Consider the following 18,077-nt stretch of genomic DNA (forward strand, 5'->3'; position numbering starts at 1 on the left):
GAACTTCCTACAAAAAGCAGATAAGATATTTCAATCTTTTCACCTTGAAATAACTTGAGTACAAAATACTTGATAAAATCTAATAAGCGATGATTAATTCAGCTATTAAAGCCACACAGGATTTATGCTGCAGTGTGTGCACACACCAGCCCTCTTACATGCATGTGTACCTACATAACAGACTGAAAGCTATAGTAATTATCCTTTCCCTTTCACTGCACACCCACACCTAAGAACAGTCACAGCCAATCGGATCGATGTTTGGTAAGCAACTCCCATGCCATGTCAGCGATACAGAACTTCATTATTCTTCTGCTCTGATGAATAGATCAATTAAGATCAGTATGAGTCACTCTTGTCATAATGACTGGACAATGTATGTAGCTTCCCATTTTCTATCTTTGAAAGGCATATAATATCTTCTGGTCCTCTCCCACTTATCTTGCAGAATCCTGTAGCGTGACTTCTCCATCTCTTGCCAGAGAATCAGCAGAACATTGTCAGCAGAAATGTCACACAGATCCAATTCTGTATTACACACAGAATAAACATTTCTTACACACCTTGTGTGTGCGTATGTATATTTGTGTGTGTGTGTGTGTGTATATAATGTCATGGTGACCACCACATCTTTACTTGTGCAATTTATATTTATTAAATATTGATCTACGTTTTGGCCCCCCAACGACATCCTGTAACTGATCTAAACGGATTGACTTACCATATTTATGCTGTGTGTGCGCACACACCTAGGTTGGGGACATAAAAAGACTATTAGAGTAAATGCAGTGGATTTGGCATCCCGTCTGCAGTGGTTCCCAATGTGCGGCCTTAGCACTGGGTCCTTAGCCTTGTGGGAGAATCTCTTCACTGATCTCTCTGAATGTTTGTCTCTGTGTTGGGGTGGAGTAAGGATTTCTGCATGTGGAGAGAATGTAGTGTGCTTAGATGGTGCTTCCGAATGATAAAATCAATGTTATGTTATATAAGATTTTGTCTACTCTTAGGATGACAGTATTTCCTTTTTATATAGGTGAAGGTTCGGTAACACTGCATTGGTATTTTTCCTTTCTGTTAAAATGATTTTCATACTGGTAAAACTCTTGGGTGGAGGGGGCTATAGCACTCTGGTTAAAGGCGCAATTCACCCTAACTAACCTCCATTTTGTTTTCTTTATTGGAACTAGTGTGTCCTTCAGAGCTGAACCGCACTATTTTCAGGAGTGGAGACCCCCTGGCTCCCAAAATGCTTATTATTGAAGAGTTATCAGTATTACTTCCTGGTTTTTAAAGGGAATTTAAATGGCCGTTCAATAGAAAGCCACAACCAATATTGCTGCAGCTACCTATTGGCCCAAGATTTGGCAGCCATTTTGTTTCCCCTGAGGGAAATTTAAGCCCGGTAACTTCACTGGTACATGTGAACATACAGTAGTCTCACCTTTAAGTTATTTATCAGTGTCGAACGTGTTTACATAAGGACAAACAGTATTGTGTTTTTTTTTTATGTTTTCTTTCTTTTAAGGTTTCGGGAGCGCCTGGGAGTTAAAGTTGTCAAAGCTCTGAAAAGGAACAATGATGGGGTAACCCACGCTGCTATCGATATGCTGTGCGCCCTTATGTGTGTAAGTGTTCGTGCAAGCTATTTCCAAGTTTCTAAATTCATAATTACAGAGGTAGCCGACGTGAAATAGTGCGGTATCCCCGCCGTCTTCTCTCGCACGGCTGATTTAAAACAATGGCTGATTCTCCCGATGGTGCAGTGTGTATGTCCTGCTGCAGCGCGCCAGCGAGTACAATAGCTTCTGCTACATCTGTGCTGGACATTACTTCTGGTTTTAATGAGGGAGAAGTAAGAGACTCAATAACGGTTCGAGGGGTCAGCTACTCCCACTTGATAGTTTCATGTATGAGCTTAATTTTTTTCCCCAACTGCCAGTGCGTTTTGGTACTAAACATAACCATTGTTTTTTTGTTTGTTTTTTTAAAGCCGATAGCACTGCATCAGTTTTTACTTCTGCATATACACTTGCATCAATCTTTAGCTCTTATGCTGTTATTGATTGTGAAATAACACTAGTGTTAATGGTAAAAATCAAAAGTACTGTAAATAGATTTACATTTTAAGGTGCAAGCTTGCAGTGCTGCTGGTTTTGGTAGATCTATGATATTAAAGCAGAACGAGACTTAAAAAGGCAATCCAAGTAGGTGATTTTTTAATTTATTTTTTGTGAAGAAGAGGGTCCGTGGCTGAACCCATTCATTTCCGCTCCAGGGACCCCCTGCTTCCGGAGATACTTCCGTAGTATGTGCCGGTAGCCGTTCCGCTTGGCTAGCTGGGAACATGTAATTAACGCTTTTCAAAGCTCCCGCGGGCCAATAGGAAGCTGTGACATCAGGTGCCGCTTCCTATTGGCCACGGGGCCTTTAAACCTTGCCAAGATGCCAGCACCCCCTTTGGAGGTCTATATCTCGTGATGCAAGGGGTCCCCTGAGCTGAAATTAATGGGGTTCAGCTCCAGAAACACCCTGCTTTAATCCTTTAAATGGTAAAAAAAGCATATGAATTGCTTCTTTAAGGAATTATGAATGTACGCATGCATGTACTTTCATTAAGTGTTTGTCCAGGTGTGCATGGTAATGCCCAGATAATGATCATGTATATCAGTAGTGGGATGTGCAAAAATTGTGGGGAAACCGCACAGCCCGATCCGCTGTAAAATAGCAGTAGTAAATGTAGGTTTGTTAATATTTTATAAGGAAAAAACTATTTCCAGGTACACAGCAAATTTCTTTGGACAGAGGGCTAAGTGTCATCAAATACGTTAGTGTGTAGGGTTTAGTGTTTTCCTTATAAAATATTAACAGCACAAAATGAGATAAGCAAAGTTCAATGTGCTAGTTGGTTTATTCAGTGCTGTAGTACAGGCATATACCCCGCATTAACATACGCAATGAGACCGGAGCATGTATGTAAAGTGAAAATGTACTTAAAGTGAAACTTTACCCTTTGTCCACGTATCGAAGCATGTACTGTACTGCAATCGTCATATATGTGTATAACTGATGTAAATAACGCATTTGTAACAGGCTCTATAGTCTCCCCGCTTGCGCACAGCTTCGGTACAGGTAGGGAGCCGGTATTGCTGTTCAGGACGTGCTGACAGGCGCATGCGTGAGCTGCCGTTTGCCTATTGGGCGATATGTCCTTACTTGCGAGTGTACTTAAAGTGAGTGTCCTTAAACCGGGGTATGCCTGTATGGTGATTGCTTCTCAACTCCTCATGAGAAGCCTTGGCATTCACAAAAGCATGTGATCTACAGATCACATTTTGCCATGTTGAATTGCTTTTTAAATGAACATATTTAATAGTTTTCGACGTCCACAGTCAGCTTGCAAGAAACATTATCAGTTCAGTTATATTTCCTAAGCTTGTTTGATTAAGTGCAAGGTTGGCAAAATTGAATGTCTGACTGCTAAAAAAATTCCCTGGGGGTACTGTTACTGTGGCAAATCTATCTTCTCCTCATTTCTAAATGTTCCCTGAATTCATTCATTCCCCAGCCAATGCATGATGACTATGACTTGAGGCAAGAGCAGCTGAACAAAGCGTCCCTTCTTTCTTCAAAAAAGTTTCTGGAAAACTTGCTAGAGAAGTTTAATTCCTATGTGGTAAGCAGAATCTGCACTAATCTGCAATGAAGCTTCATCGTCCTTCTCCGCCTGCAATTTGAAGTTTTATAACGGTGCTTAATTCTCTGTGCCTTTCTGCCTATCTTAATGGTTTACCTGGGTTGGGATTTGGAAAAGCCTAGAATTAATTTCAGGTTAGTTACAGTATTGTTCCTCCCAATTAAGAGGTCCACATGTGCAGCCCTTGCATTACTGTACTAGGTTTATATTTACGAAGGAGGTATGGAATATTGCGTATGGAGTCCCGTTTACTGTATGTTTATGCAAAAGGTGTATTGGAATAGAACCTTGTGGACTGGCTGAATGTACCAGTGGAAGGCCCCTTGGATAGATACAGGTTGCCCACCACTGTCTTCCTATACTGAGATGTTTTTCAAGAAAGAAAGAAAGAAAGAAAGAAAGAAAAATGGGTACTAAATTCTCTACGGTAGAATAATAGGTCATTCATTACGCATGCTTCAATTAGGGCACTCTTACAAAAGCTAATAGGACCGTTTGAACCAAAACTTGTTTTTTATTTACATGCTTTATTTGCATAGCTACTTATGTTCTTTTTCTTTTTAATACTTTGCATGTATTGCACTGAACTATATGAATGTTCAAAATATACACATTGTTTAAAGTTGAACTGGGTAAAGATATACTTTTTTTTATAATACAGTTTATCCATGTTGCTCACATATCTTGTAATTTCTAACGTATCATTATGAAGAAAAGGAAATAACAGAATTTACTGAACCCGGTGGGCCTTACTTATTTGACCACACGTGTTCGGGTTCCTTGACTTTATTTAACTGATACTCTTCTGTGAAAAAAAATGTGCTTAGGCAATCCCAAGCGAGAATAGGGCTTCTAAGCCACATAAAGGACAAACAATTCTATAAAGTGTAGCCGGACATACAGTATGTAATTCTGTCAGTTCATTTGTAGAGATTGATACATAAGTCTCTTCTGTATAGTATTGTTTTTTTAAGCTTTTTCGGTTTGTTTGTTTGTTTGTTTGTTGTTTAGAAACTGCATGACCCTTGGAAGGGGCAGGGGGGTTGAGGATAGTCCACTGAGTTTCATGTTCCTCTCAAGCTGTTTTCCTGAGACTGTCTTGGAAACTACAATTTTAAATGAAGGATAGTATTTTCATGCTGCCAGATTTTAAGTATATCCCTGCTTCAGCACAGGTTGCTCAATCAGTGACTGCCACTGATTGAGCCACCTGTTTTTGAAGCAGGGATATCCTTAAAACCCGACCTGTTTGTGGCCCTTGAGGACTGGAGTTGGCCACACTTTGTGTAGTGATTCAAGCAGCGATGTTCTGCAGTTATTAGGAGAGCACTTAACCATTTTAACCAGCTTTTAAGTTATTAAATCTGAGGAAGGATACTGTGCTGGGATGAGACCAAACTCACAAAATGTAATGAAGGAAGAGGATATTTTCTGGGAAACCTGAGTGTTTTTTCCCACCTAGAATTAAAATAGCAAACGGATTGAAGTGGACTCTGGATCAGCCAGTTACTGTAGACATGTGATGGCATTACTTTTTAATATATCTACTTGAATATGAATTTTTTCATCATTTTTTTCCTGTATGTGCAATAATAACAAATTACAATAATATCAAGACAGACATTTACAGGTGTCCTGTTGCAGTCAAAGGTGAAATCAGTCTATATTTATTGTTTCTGTTCTATTAACCTAAATCATATCATGCAGATCAAAAAATAGTACAATAAGCAAAACAATACTCACAAACAACCCCAAAATGTAATGCCTCTTTATAAAGAATCACATTCGGTATTTGCACCTTCAACATAATTTTTGTGCTAATAAATTCCCCCTTTTCACTGCATACTTTGCACCATTTCTATCTATAGTTGACATTTAGTTAATACATTGCCCTCCTGCTTGCATGTTTCCACAGATCAATGACTAAAAGGATTGACTTTAGTACATTACTGTCAATTAGTTGTATCCTTTCATTGACCCATGTCTGTCGGCTGGGGTCCATTTGGATGGTTAGTCCAGGGTCCTGCTGGTGACTGTCCTGCAGAAATCTCCCAGAGCACAAACCACGTTTATTCCATCTATTTTTAGTTATAGCCATCTAACCAAACATTAGTAGTGAAATGAAAGTAGCTGTAATAGTCTTGAAACACAATGTTCTTTCAGGTTGTGTTCTCTTTTACAGGACTTAGATGATACCAAGTAATTTGTACTTGTCATTTGTGAGATTTTGAAGACACTTTAATTCCTTCAGATTTTCTGTAAACTTCCAATGAAGACAACAAAAGACAGAAAAGCCCAATGCTACATCCAATGTGACAAAAATACACAGTGAAATACTTATAGTCTCTTGAAAAAGGGTCATTTATTTAAACCCTCTGGCCAAGCCGTTATAACCCTGAAAGCCACATCAAGGCATGACAAGTAGCAGGTCCTAACACTACCTGATTAAAATTCTCATTTGCCTCTATTTGGAGGGAGACTGACCACATTGGGTCTGTCCAAACCCAGGAACATGAAAAAGACCTGCTAACTTAGAAAATATTATGTGATGGGTTTTGGGGTTTCTTGATGGGATTTAGTGTGTTTATTAACTTCCGATGAAGGTAATATGGTTTTGAAAGATCATAAGCGATTACTTTTGAGAATTTGCATATTAGTCCAATATAATTAGACCACAACCTGCAATATACATAAAAAATATGTGAAAATTAAATCAATGAATGGGGTTTTATATAAAGATTGCACTGTCAGGAAGGAGTGGTGCAGTGGTAGTGTTACTGCTTTTGGAGCTACCATTAATTTGAACTGAGCTTATTGTATAAGGGCCTTTGTCTTAGGCACCAAGAATAGAGTATAAGCTGTGTGACAGAGACGTATGCCAGAGTTCTGTGCCCAGTGCTAATATGCTGTAGAGCCATAACAAAAATACTGGGAAGTTTGGTGAATTGATGTGAAACAGTTTGATATATTTTTTAAACAGACGATTGCTTAATGACATAATTAGTCACAATTGTCTAAAAGAAGACTAATCTTTTCTGTTTCCAATTTTAGAATTATGGGACGGGTGCGCTGGTCATCAGTTCTCTTTTGGACTTCCTCACCTTTTCCCTCTGCGCTCCATACAGCGAGACAACAGAAGGGCAGCAGTTTGACATGTTGTTAGAGATGGTGGCCTCAAATGGCAGAACTCTCTTCAAGCTATTCCAGGTGAGATCCAGCTTTGTTTTTGGTATCCCCGCAATAAACAATTACTTGTTACCCACTGTTGTTAAAGTTTTTTTTTTCCAGTGGCATGTTTACATGTAGTATTCACTTTTTTTCCCTCTGCTTGATAACATTAAAATAATGTATGTAATTGTTCTGAGAATTTTTTTCCCCGTTTGGATCAGTAATGACAGTAAATATTGTCAAGTGCATCTGCATGTCCCCTTCTCTCCACTCGCGCTCTTTCTCCCCTTCTCTCTCCACTCGCGCTCTTTCTCCCCTTCTCTCTCCACTCGCGCTCTTTCTCCCCTTCTCTCTCCACTCGCGCTCTTTCTCCCCTTCTCTCTCCACTCACGAGGAGTTATGAAGAGTAAGGCTGCGGGTATGGTGATTGCGACGGTGCACAGGAGGGTGCTCGCGGCGCGATCACATAGATGTGACTGTGAGGCTGTCTATAGAGCGCGCCAACGCGCACGGGAGCTGAGGCGCCGGCACTCGCGATGTAGGAGGAAACAGAAAAATCTGTTTTCACTCACGGCAGCCGGGTCACGTGAGCGGTTCGCCCAATGAGGGCGAACCAGCTCTGTGATGAATGCTGGCGCCCTATCCAGCATTTACCATGGCCGCAGCCTAAGAACTATGTTAGCACATGTCTATAAACAATGCTGTTGTGGGCCTGATGAATGCTCATGCTGTCCTTTGTAAATGGAAAGGTATCACTATGGCCTTGTTTAAATGTCCGAGTGATCAAATCGGTCTTTGACATACTAAGGTTAAGGTGAGGGAAATACAGGAAGAGGTTGGCGAGAGGCAGTCAGAGTATTGACTGAAAAATACACAGAGTTTAACACTAGTTTAATAGATTTGAATGTAATATACATAAAGTTGGCTATTGAACATAAGGGACGAGTTTTCAGAAATTTGCTGTCAGGATTTAGCCATGGGGGGTGCTGCATAAATGCGCCTGGAGTAGAATTGTAAGGTGTTTTGACAATAATATCGATCTATATATTCAAGGTACCATTTTGATTGTGTTCAGCAGATGAATAGCTAATAGGCCATTGGATTTTTTAGTAATTAATCTACATTTTTTGTTTTATTTATAGCATCCCTCCATGGCCATTGTAAAGGGAGCAGGTTTAGTCATGAAGGCTATCATAGAGGTAAGTGTTGTGTGAAATAATTGAGAAAGTCAAGGCTCAGATTTACTAAAGGGTGCTAAGCCTTAGCGCTTCTTAGAAGCTCATTCATTTGAATTGACTTTAAGGTATGCTAAGGCTTGGCACCATTTATCACTGATGAAACACTAAATGTTTTTCTTTTTTCTAATGGAGAACTCATTCAAAGAAACCTCTTTGCAAAGGGGTAGAAGAGAAACTGCAGTATGTTGAAGAGAATATTATCGCTGGTCCCTCAAAGCAAAAGGGATACCATTTAAAAAATAAAATGAAATACCATGTTTTAATCAATGTTTAAAGTTTTGAGAAATATTTAAATGTTATCGACATTGGAGTTCATGTGTAGTAATGTACAAAACAGTCTGGGTTCACTTTGAAATATGTTCTGCAAACTCTGTTAATTAACAGGGTCGGTGTTTATTTGTAATTATTTTATGTGAATATGTGATAAACTCGCGTTCGCAAATAAAGTCTTTTGAATTGTCCTGAAACTTCAAATCAGAGGGTCTTGCCAAGTGAGATATTTGTTTTTTTGGGCACTGTTTTTCAGCATCCACAAATGTCCAAACGTTGCTAAATGTGTGAGCTTTGCACTAAGGTTACACTTAACTTGGTTAGTGGCACCCGCATTGCTGTCCTGTTTGGCATATTTTGCACTGGAACATCATCCCTGCGTTCGTTTTTGCCAGGGGAAGCATTCTGGACTCAGGATTGCACTATAGTGAGAATAACCCTCATCCTCCCTCCTTGCCTTCCTGTCTACGGGTTCTGACCCTTTTTAAAGGTGCTGTCCCACATAGCCGCATAAAGACCACCTTTTGGTATACAAATTTAGCAGTCTAATTGCCTTCTTGAAACATATCTGACCATGCAAGAAAAATTTTAGAGTCCTCCGAATGGGAAGTGTTCGTTTATCTAGTGTTTCCTCCATCTCTCATCCCACTCTGTCCTTATGAGAGCCAATGGAGATAAGTAGAGGGCTGCATGTTGAACACCGTGACATTACATAAAAGGGCGGCGCTAGAGGAAATGAAATCGCTCCCAAGTCTCAACTCAATACGTCTACAAACTAACTTAAAAATGATTTAAAAATACAAATAAGTGCTGGATTTTAACAATAATAATAAAAAGGCCGTTTTAACCCCTTAAATAGGTTACTGCCATTAGAGCGTTTTGTTCCTATCAGGTACTGCCCATTTTCATCTCTTGTTTGGTAACTACCCAGTGAAACATTCATTGCTGCAGTCACATTCTTGCATTATTTTTTCCAAGGAAGCAGATAAAGAAATTGCCACGAAAATGCAAGACCTTGCCCTCTGCGAAGGTGCCTTACCGCGACACTTACACACCGCTATGTTTACAATAAGCGTTGATCAGAGGATGCTCACAAATAGGCAAGTATCATTGTCTTTTTTAGCTGCCATGTTAGAAGCTCTTGAATAAATACAAGCCATCTGATATTTCTTGGCTAAGAAATTAAATTTTTCATATTTTGCCAATGAAAGCAAAATCTGGTTAAATAAATGTGTATTCAAAACATAACACCCAAGCATTGTGTGTGTGGCAGAGCTTTTAAATTCCCTTTTATTCTATACAAGACATTGATACATTGGTATGGTGTTATATCGCTTTTAAAAGAACAATGAATGGTAAACTATTAAACTATTTTGCCCTATTATAACTAGAAAAAATGTGTTTGGTTACACAGCATCATATTAAAATACTGAGTTTCCAACTCATGTGAAAATACTTAGCATTTTGGAATAACCAGCAAACATCTCCCAACGTCTGTTTGTTTTTCAGACAGCTGAGTAGACATTTAGTGGGCCTTTGGACAGCTGAGAACATAACATCTTTAAATTTGCTGAAACGTATTTTGGTAAGAAAAAAGCCTGAATAAATTGGTAACCTGTTCTGAAAGATGGTGACTGAACACATTTACCATATGAAATCTGTTTCAGGATGTGTGTACAAGCGTTTTTAATCTACATTCTAATGGACAGGTACATAAAGGATCAGCTCTGCCTAAATGTATTTTTTACATAGGAAGCACGGGGTGCTGAACCGTGTTATTTAAACTCTGAGATACTTACTAGATGTTGCCGCCGGTACAGTCCCTTCTAGGGGAAACTAAATAGAGGTTTAAATCTCCCACATCACACGGGCCAACAGGAAGCTGCAAAGTCATCCTTCACAGCTTCCCACACGATGAGGGGGATTTAAACCTCCAAAGGGTCCTGCAACACCTTCTCCGGTAAGTATCTTGGTATGCAGATTGTCTCCGGAGCTGAAATTAACGTGGTTCAACTGGGGAGACTCCCTACTTCCCACCTGCACTGCTCCTTTAGTAATACAATATGTTTTTTCTTATACAGCTCTCATAATGTGTATATAGAATGTTGCAGATGCAGTTAGTTTGGGCCCTGTCCTGAAGAGCCAACAATCTAGTTTCGGACACCGAGGCACAGCGTGAAAGTGATCAAAGGAAGGGCAGACGCTGGGATTTGAACCAAGTTCACTAGCTCTAATGGCTGTGTTCTTATCATTGTGACACACCTTCAGCCCAAAGTCTTGATTGGCACTGAAGAAAAAGTCAAGTAGATGTTAAAGGAACAATCCTGGCGGCACATTTATATTTATTTTATGACATCGGATTGAAGCAGGGGGTCTCCGGAGATGAACCACGTTGATTTCAGCTCTGGGGACCCCCTGCTTCCCGAGATTCTTACCTCCATAAGTGCAGTTTAAAGCTCCTACGTCACGTGGGATGACGTCACGGCTTCCTATTATACTGCAGGACGTTTGACATTTAAGCCGCCATTTTGATAGCCCCGACTAGCCCAGTGGTTTTTTTTTTAATTAACACACACAAAAGTGGTACCAGGCATGCCTCTTTAAAAAGCCATTGAGACCCAATATTTCACATAGTACAGGGGCTGTGTTTGGGATTGTAGGTACATTTCATGACTGTTTATGAGCTTGTCTTGCTTAGCTGCCAGATGAGTATTTCAAGTACTGTTTGGTTTTGCCACGATTGAGAGATTACTCTCAAACATCATTATACTTATGTTTTCAGAAAAAAAACAATATTTATGAAAGATGTAAACAATTGGTATATGGCAGAATTCTTCCCACCTTCCCCCCTCCACCATCTTCTCCCGCCCCCCTACACCTGCCACCCCCCTCCACTATCTCCCCCCTCTCCATTTTACGGCATCAGTCACCTACTGTAGTTTTAACTTCTAAAATATCATATGGCCAACAGTTCAGCTTGGTCCTATGTGAAGCTGTACATAAGTTACTGTGGTGCCACGGCCTCTTCGGTGCCACGGCCTCTCCGACACTCCGTGTTAAAGTCTATGATTTGCAATTATATACTTTTTTATATTTCTTTCTATTCCTTTAGCCCGCGGGTATGTTGGCATACCTGGATAGCACTGACCCCGTTCCTGAGAAGGACGTTGACCGAATGCACATCAGGGATAATGTGAAAATTGCTACAGTAAGTTGAAAAGCCTGGTAATTCTATTCAGACAGCCATCAAAAAATACAGGATGGTACTAGCCAAGCGGTGAAGGTTTCGGTAATATTTAAATGCTGAAGTTGATGCAGGTCTTCTTTGCTCATGTGACAAGGACTCAAAACCATAGTGAATAGTCCTTTTAAGTACTATTCTCTGACAAAGACTGAATAGCTGGCAGGATATACGACAAAGCTGGACTTGTGATTTTTTGAGTGCAGGGATTTCCTAAAATTTAGCTTAGCACAAACAGTCAACTTGTGGAAGCCCGAGACTTGCATATGTATGTCAATTTGAAGTGGTATTTTAATGGCCCTCCTAATCTGCTGAACACATGAAAATGTTAAAGATGCACTCCTAATTTATGGATTAAAAGGTCAAAAGGAAGAAACATAAGAGATGCAGACAAAGGCAGATTGGCAACTGAAAGAATCAAACAAGTTACATTGTGGCATATTGCTTAAAATATTATAAGGAACACAATTACTTTTGTAAGTTGTAAAGTAAATATTTTTTGCTATCTACCGTAAATTGGACTATGGAGTACGGACCGCACCATAATTCCTTCATGTCTTTGAAGTCAGTGACATAAAAAGCTTATTTAAACAGTAGGTGTGTGCACTGACTCAGCAGACAATGCTGAAAAGAAGTGACAAAGAAAATCATTCTGAAAAACATTAAGTTAGTTGTGTTTCTTGAATCGATTTGTACAACCTGGCATTTTTGATAATTTGAAGGAATGTGACATTATTAAGAAAAGGCCCAGTGGTTGCACAAGATTGCTCAACAACATCTGGTTTCTGTTTTCAAGCTGGTGCAAGAGAAAGTACAATTACATTACTTGGGAATCCAGTCCTCTTCTGACCAATAGAACTGCTGTATAATACAAAACCAGTTGGGTAATAGTTCCCCAGACACAGAGGAATGACCACAGCTTAGAATACCAATGATAATCCTATTGAGTAGAAACTGTGATTTAAAACTCGTTGGGGTATATTCACTACAATCCAGCAACTATTATCAATAATCAACAGCGACATCTCTTGAATGTTCATAATCAATCATGGCTTTCACACCTGCATGTTGTAATGTGTGTTTGTTTATAATTCTTCTGTTGCTATAGGACCAGTATGGCAAATTGAATAAAGTACCAGAGTGGCAAAGGCTGGCTGGGAAAGCTGCTAAAGAAGTAGAAAAATTTGCCAAGGACAAAGTGGATCTGGTTTTATTGCACTGGAGGGACAGGATGGGAATCGCTCAAAAAGAGGTAAAAGTTGCTTGCACAGATGTAGAATGAATTGACATTTTATATTTAAGCTCTTCCATGATAAAACGTTAATAATTAAAAATCAGCTTGGTTACATATACATTTGAAACATGACCAATTAAGGAACCAAATCTGCCACATCTCAGGTTGGAGGATTTGGTACTCTTGCTGTTATTTTCAGATAATAATGTGCATATCTTTTGTAGTACTAAACATTTTAGCATAACACACATCCTGATTTAGCTACCCAGTTTATTTTTTTCTCATACAAACTTCAAAATTGTTATTCTAGGTAAGTCCAAATCAATTACCATAAGCACATCTTGCAAGATCATGTCTAACCAAGTTACAAATTGTGGGGGAATTGGTAACCTCTGAGCCCTGCATTCAGGAAACTTTTGTGTTGTGAAGTCTCAAATTTCATATCTGTCCGTCATAAAACATGATACAAATTGAGCCCTGCTTTTCATTTGAGACCTCGTCTGCTAGTGCATGTTGCAAAGCTACATCCTGTGAGATTAACTTTTTTTTTTTATCCCAAGAGGAACCTGAATCAGGACAAGCACAGCCAGTTTGACAGACTTTAAAGCCAGTTAAGATCAGAATTTTGGGTTCCAACATTGCTGTATTATGTCTATCCAGAGAAAGGCAAAGGAAAATATTCTATTGTTTAGCTCTGTGCTTGATGCCTCCCGCTGGTACTGCAGGCATTAAATCCTCCACTCTAATCATACAGCAAGTTCTGCGCAATTTCTCATACAACCCCATCATCCGCACCTGGTGGCATGCAATGCCTGGACCGTATGTGCACAATCCCAACAAGATGGGGGGGAGGGTGGCATTGTAAATGCAAGTGCACTGTTACACAGTTATTGTGCTAATCATGCTTCAGACACATATACTTTTATTTTGATTATGAAAATAATTTGGTGTATAAAATGTGTGAACGTGCCGAAACGATATTTACAGTACTATACACCGAATAAGTGTACTAAGCTTGGTTAAAGAGTGCTTGCACAATAATGTATTTACAGCATATCCTTACCCCTTGGTTAAATTGTATTCTTACAAATATTGTATATGCAGCTTCATCCTCCTTATAAAAAGATAAGGAAAGATCTCAAGCTATGTTTGTTGGGAGAAATATGGATGTGAGAGTTCGTTGTTGTTTTTTACTTTTCCCCCCCTTTTTTCCCCTTCGTTTTTCTCGCTTTTCACGATCAGGACAGAAATAATATGGTGAGTCCGTATCCCTGTCTTTTGTGTCAGTTTGTGTTGCATGTTGCACCGCTTGCTCCTTATAGTCCTGTCCACTGCCTGATCCATTTGAGAGGAGAAGAGGTGTAATCCGTGTTAACTGAATGACAAAAATAACATCCTGAAAATAAATAAAAGAAGGAATAACACGTTCCGATGTGTGTTTATTGTTGGTTACTAGCATGTGGTTGAAACTACGATTGTAGATATAATTTTACATGTGCAATACGTTGCTGTAGAAGAAGCTGGGAATTGCAGTTCTTTGTATCCATGATATTTATGTTGAGGGAAAGAATTGAAAACCTGTGTGGTCATTTGCAGTTCATATTTCTCGGTAGCGGTAGTATCAAAATAATGAAATAAATATGTGCTTTGGTTGCGTTTCTAAAATATATCTAGTTATTAACTGGTTAGCACTGCAAACTTTTAAATAATTGACTTTCATCTTTTAAATTATCCACACGCCCTCTTCTGATATCTGTTTATAACCAATTTTGATTTGAAACAATGCATTTGTCCTAATAATGCAATTGCTTTTCTTAAGCACGTGTAGCCATGTTTAGAGCAACAATTTTTTTATTATAATTTTTATTTTTTTAAACGCTTACTGGAGGCTCTGTGCTCTTCCCCGAAGCATTTAAATTAAATGCCGGGGGACTGCGTGAGGCCTGTATAAATCCCCTTACCTTGTCTCCGACGGCTTTGGGCGATGTGACGTCGCATGACCCTGCAGCGTCATTTGACGCCGGAGACAGGTAAGGGGAGGGGGGCGGGAGCAGGGGGGAAGGGGGGCGCGAGCAGGGGGGAAGGGCAGGCCGGAAAGCGCAGACTGACCAGTTTCGAGAGGGTCGCCTGTTGACATCCTTGTTCAGCCCATAGTTATATCACAGAAAAGGGAATAACGCCGCCGTGCAGCCAAGCACAAAAGGTTGACCAGCTCGTGCTTACCTTTTAGATGTTGAGTCATTTCATTATTACTGTTGCCCATATGTGTCTCTCGCCCCTTCGTTCTCCCCCCTCTTTCACTCTCCATTCTCGCCCCCCTCTCTCTGTAATAACCCTCCTTCTCTCTGTCATAACCTCGCCCCCCTTCTTTGTGAGAACGCCCCCCCCTTCTCTTTGTGAGACCGCCCCCCTTCTCTTTGTGAGAACGCCCCCCCTTCTCTTTGTGAGAACGCCCCCCCTTCTCTTTGTGAGAACGCCCCCCCTTCTCTTTGTGAAAACGCCCCCCCTTCTCTTTGTGAGAACGCCCCCCCTTCTTTGTGAGAACGCCCCCCCTTCTCTGTCATAACCTCGCCCCCCTTCTCTTTGTGAGAACGCCCCCCCTTCTCTTTGTGAGAACGCCCCACCTTCTCTTTGTGAGAACGCCCCCCCTTCTTTGTGAGAACGCCCCCCCTTCTCTGTCATAACCTCGACCCCTTCTTTGTGAGAACGCCCCCCCTTCTCTTTGTGAGAACGCCCCCCCTTCTCTTTGTGAGAACGCCCCCCCCTTCTCTTTGTGAGAACGCCCCCCCCTTCTCTTTGTGAGAACGCCCCCCCTTCTCTTTGTGAGAACGCCCCCCCTTCTCTCTGTGAGAACGCCCCCCCTTCTCTCTGTGAGAACGCCCCCCCTTCTCTCTGTGAGAACGCCCCCCCTTCTCTCTGTGAGAACGCCCCCCCTTCTCTCTGTGAGAACGCCCCCCCTTCTCTCTGTGAGAACGCCCCCCCTTCTCTCTGTGAGAACGCCCCCCCATCTCTCTGTGAGAACGCCCCCCCATCTCTCTGTGAGAACGCCCCCCCTTCTCTCTGTGAGAACGACCCCCCCTTCTCTCTGTGAGAACGCCCCCCCTTCTCTCTGTGAGAACGCCCCCCCCTTCTCTCTGTGAGAACGCCCCCCCCTTCTCTCTGTGAGAACGACCCCCCCTTCTCTCTGTGAGAACGACCCCCCCTTCTCTCTGTCTGAATGCCCTCTCTCTCCCTCTACCTCTCCCCCTCCCACCCCAGAATGCCCATCTCTCAGAATACCCCTCTCTGTTGTAATCTCTCTCTCCCACTCCACTCTCGCCCCACCTCTCTCTCTCCCCACTCTCTTCATAACTACGAAGCCAACTCTCATCCTGCAGTGCCACAGATATGCTAGGTTCCTGGTAGTTTTATATACTATGCATGCATCAGCATGGCTTGGGTATTGGCTGCCATGAAAATCTGGCCTGACAGTTGTCTGTGACTTCAGGTAAGGTGTTGCCCATCCTTGGGCTAAAGTCACACAACAGTGAAAAAAAAACAGTGGTAAAACACCTCATAGTTATTGTAACCCTTCATCAGTAACCCCATATCATTGCTACCAACGTCTGAAGCAGGTCTCTGTGTTTTGTTTATAGAATATTAATCAAAAGCCTGTCGTACTTCGAAAGAGGAGGCAAAGAATAAAAATAGAATCTAACTGGGATCTTTTCTACTACAGGTAAAACTGCTGAGCAATATTCTGTATTTTAGATATATTATTGAGATAGTTCCTTTAAATTGTAATGAGATTATAAATGTTGTTTTAGTTATAAAGAAACCTGCTATAAATGTTCAGCTATAGTAACCAGTATGAAGAAAGTATTTGGAAGGCTATAATAATTAAATAACGTGCATTAAAACAGTGGTGCACAGTAATACAGGCAAACCTCGCATTAACGTACGCAATGGGTCAAGAGTATGTATGTAAAGCGAAAATGTACTTAAAGTGAAGCACTACCTTTTCCCCCACTTATTGATGCATGTACTGTACTAGAATCGTCATATACTTGCATAACTGATGTAAATAACGCATGTGTAACAGGCTCTATAGTCTCCCCGCTTGCGCACAGCTTCGGTACAGGTAGGGAGCCGGTATTGCTGTTCAGGACGTGCTGACAGGCGCATGCGCAAGATGCCATTTGCCTATTGGGCGATATGTCCTTACTTGCGAGTGTACTTAAAGTGAGTGTCCTTAAAGTGTGGTATGCCTGTATAGTCACAGCACTTTCTTTTTGCATATTTCCTGTCGCCTATAGTATATCAATTGAAAGGCAATCCAAACCGTTTTATTTTCCTTTCATATTTTTTTTCTTCGTATTTCATGGTCCTAAACGTGCATGTGCAACATCTAGTTTGTTCCATAAAGCCTGCAAAGAGTCGAGCACAAATTCATACTGAACATTGCCTTTGAGCTATCTGAAGTTATAGCATTATATGCTCCGCTTTGGGGTGCTGGTCAATAAATATGGAAGGCATTGGTTGTTCTGAAATTCTGTCACTATTAAATCAAATAAGCATTCTGGACAAAAAAGGAGTTCAGTACAGCCATGTGGGGGTGAGGGGGGGGGCTACATCCTATGACAGAGCAATGGGTTGCAGGCCTGTACGCAAAGCCCAATGTTGATTTTAATTCTATGGATGTTCTGAATGGGGGGGGGGGGGGGTGGTGTGTGTGTGTGTGTGTGTGTGTGTGTGTGTGTATACACATATACACACACACCATACACATATACACACATATACACACACACCATACACAAATACACACACCCACACCATACATATATATATATATGTACACACACACACACACACACTCTCACACACACACACACACACACACACCTAAAATGGGTGACCCGAGCGCAAACGGCAAAGAGGAGAATAAGCTAACTAAATGCAGTAAGGGACTAAAGTAAAAAAGGAAAGAGAAAACGCAATCTCTGGAGAGTCTTGAAATGGTGGGGACCAGTGATATAGGTCCAATTCTGATGGAATTAACACGCTGAAGAAAACAGTTCTGAAAATGCACTGAAAGCAATATATAGTGAAGTACTGTTTCAAAAGTTTACTATCCAAATGATAAAATGCCACTTACAATTTGGCGTAAAAGTGCATATTGGGACACATCCGGTACAGCAGTGGGCTCGAAGTCGGCGGACAGCACTTTGGTTTAGTCCGGTCTCTCTCACA

The 18,077-nt window shown here is 40.9% G+C and overlaps 1 protein-coding gene across 4 annotated transcripts in view; it reads left to right on the plus strand.

Moving 5' to 3' along the window:
• Nucleotides 1-18,077, plus strand: part of DNAJC13 (DnaJ heat shock protein family (Hsp40) member C13) — a 134,641-nt gene that overhangs the window by 65,042 nt on the left and 51,522 nt on the right. For 3 of the 4 annotated variants that reach the window (XR_012799256.1, XM_075587104.1, XM_075587106.1), the window contains 10 exons: nt 1,526-1,625; nt 3,566-3,673; nt 6,746-6,901; nt 8,005-8,061; nt 9,349-9,474; nt 9,884-9,955; nt 11,483-11,578; nt 12,720-12,863; nt 14,088-14,102; nt 16,481-16,563. Coding sequence is in view for 3 of the 4 variants with exons in the window: in XM_075587104.1 (XP_075443219.1) it covers nt 1,526-1,625; nt 3,566-3,673; nt 6,746-6,901; nt 8,005-8,061; nt 9,349-9,474; nt 9,884-9,955; nt 11,483-11,578; nt 12,720-12,863; nt 14,088-14,102; nt 16,481-16,563 (957 nt within the window). In the remaining variant the exon portion in view is untranslated. The remainder of the gene's footprint in view (nt 1-1,525; nt 1,626-3,565; nt 3,674-6,745; nt 6,902-8,004; nt 8,062-9,348; nt 9,475-9,883; nt 9,956-11,482; nt 11,579-12,719; nt 12,864-14,087; nt 14,103-16,480; nt 16,564-18,077) is intronic. The other variant, XM_075587105.1, reaches the window with a different exon arrangement.

The sequence above is a fragment of the Ascaphus truei genome, chromosome 2 (assembly GCF_040206685.1).
Source record: "Ascaphus truei isolate aAscTru1 chromosome 2, aAscTru1.hap1, whole genome shotgun sequence".
Lineage (NCBI taxonomy): Eukaryota > Metazoa > Chordata > Amphibia > Anura > Ascaphidae > Ascaphus > Ascaphus truei.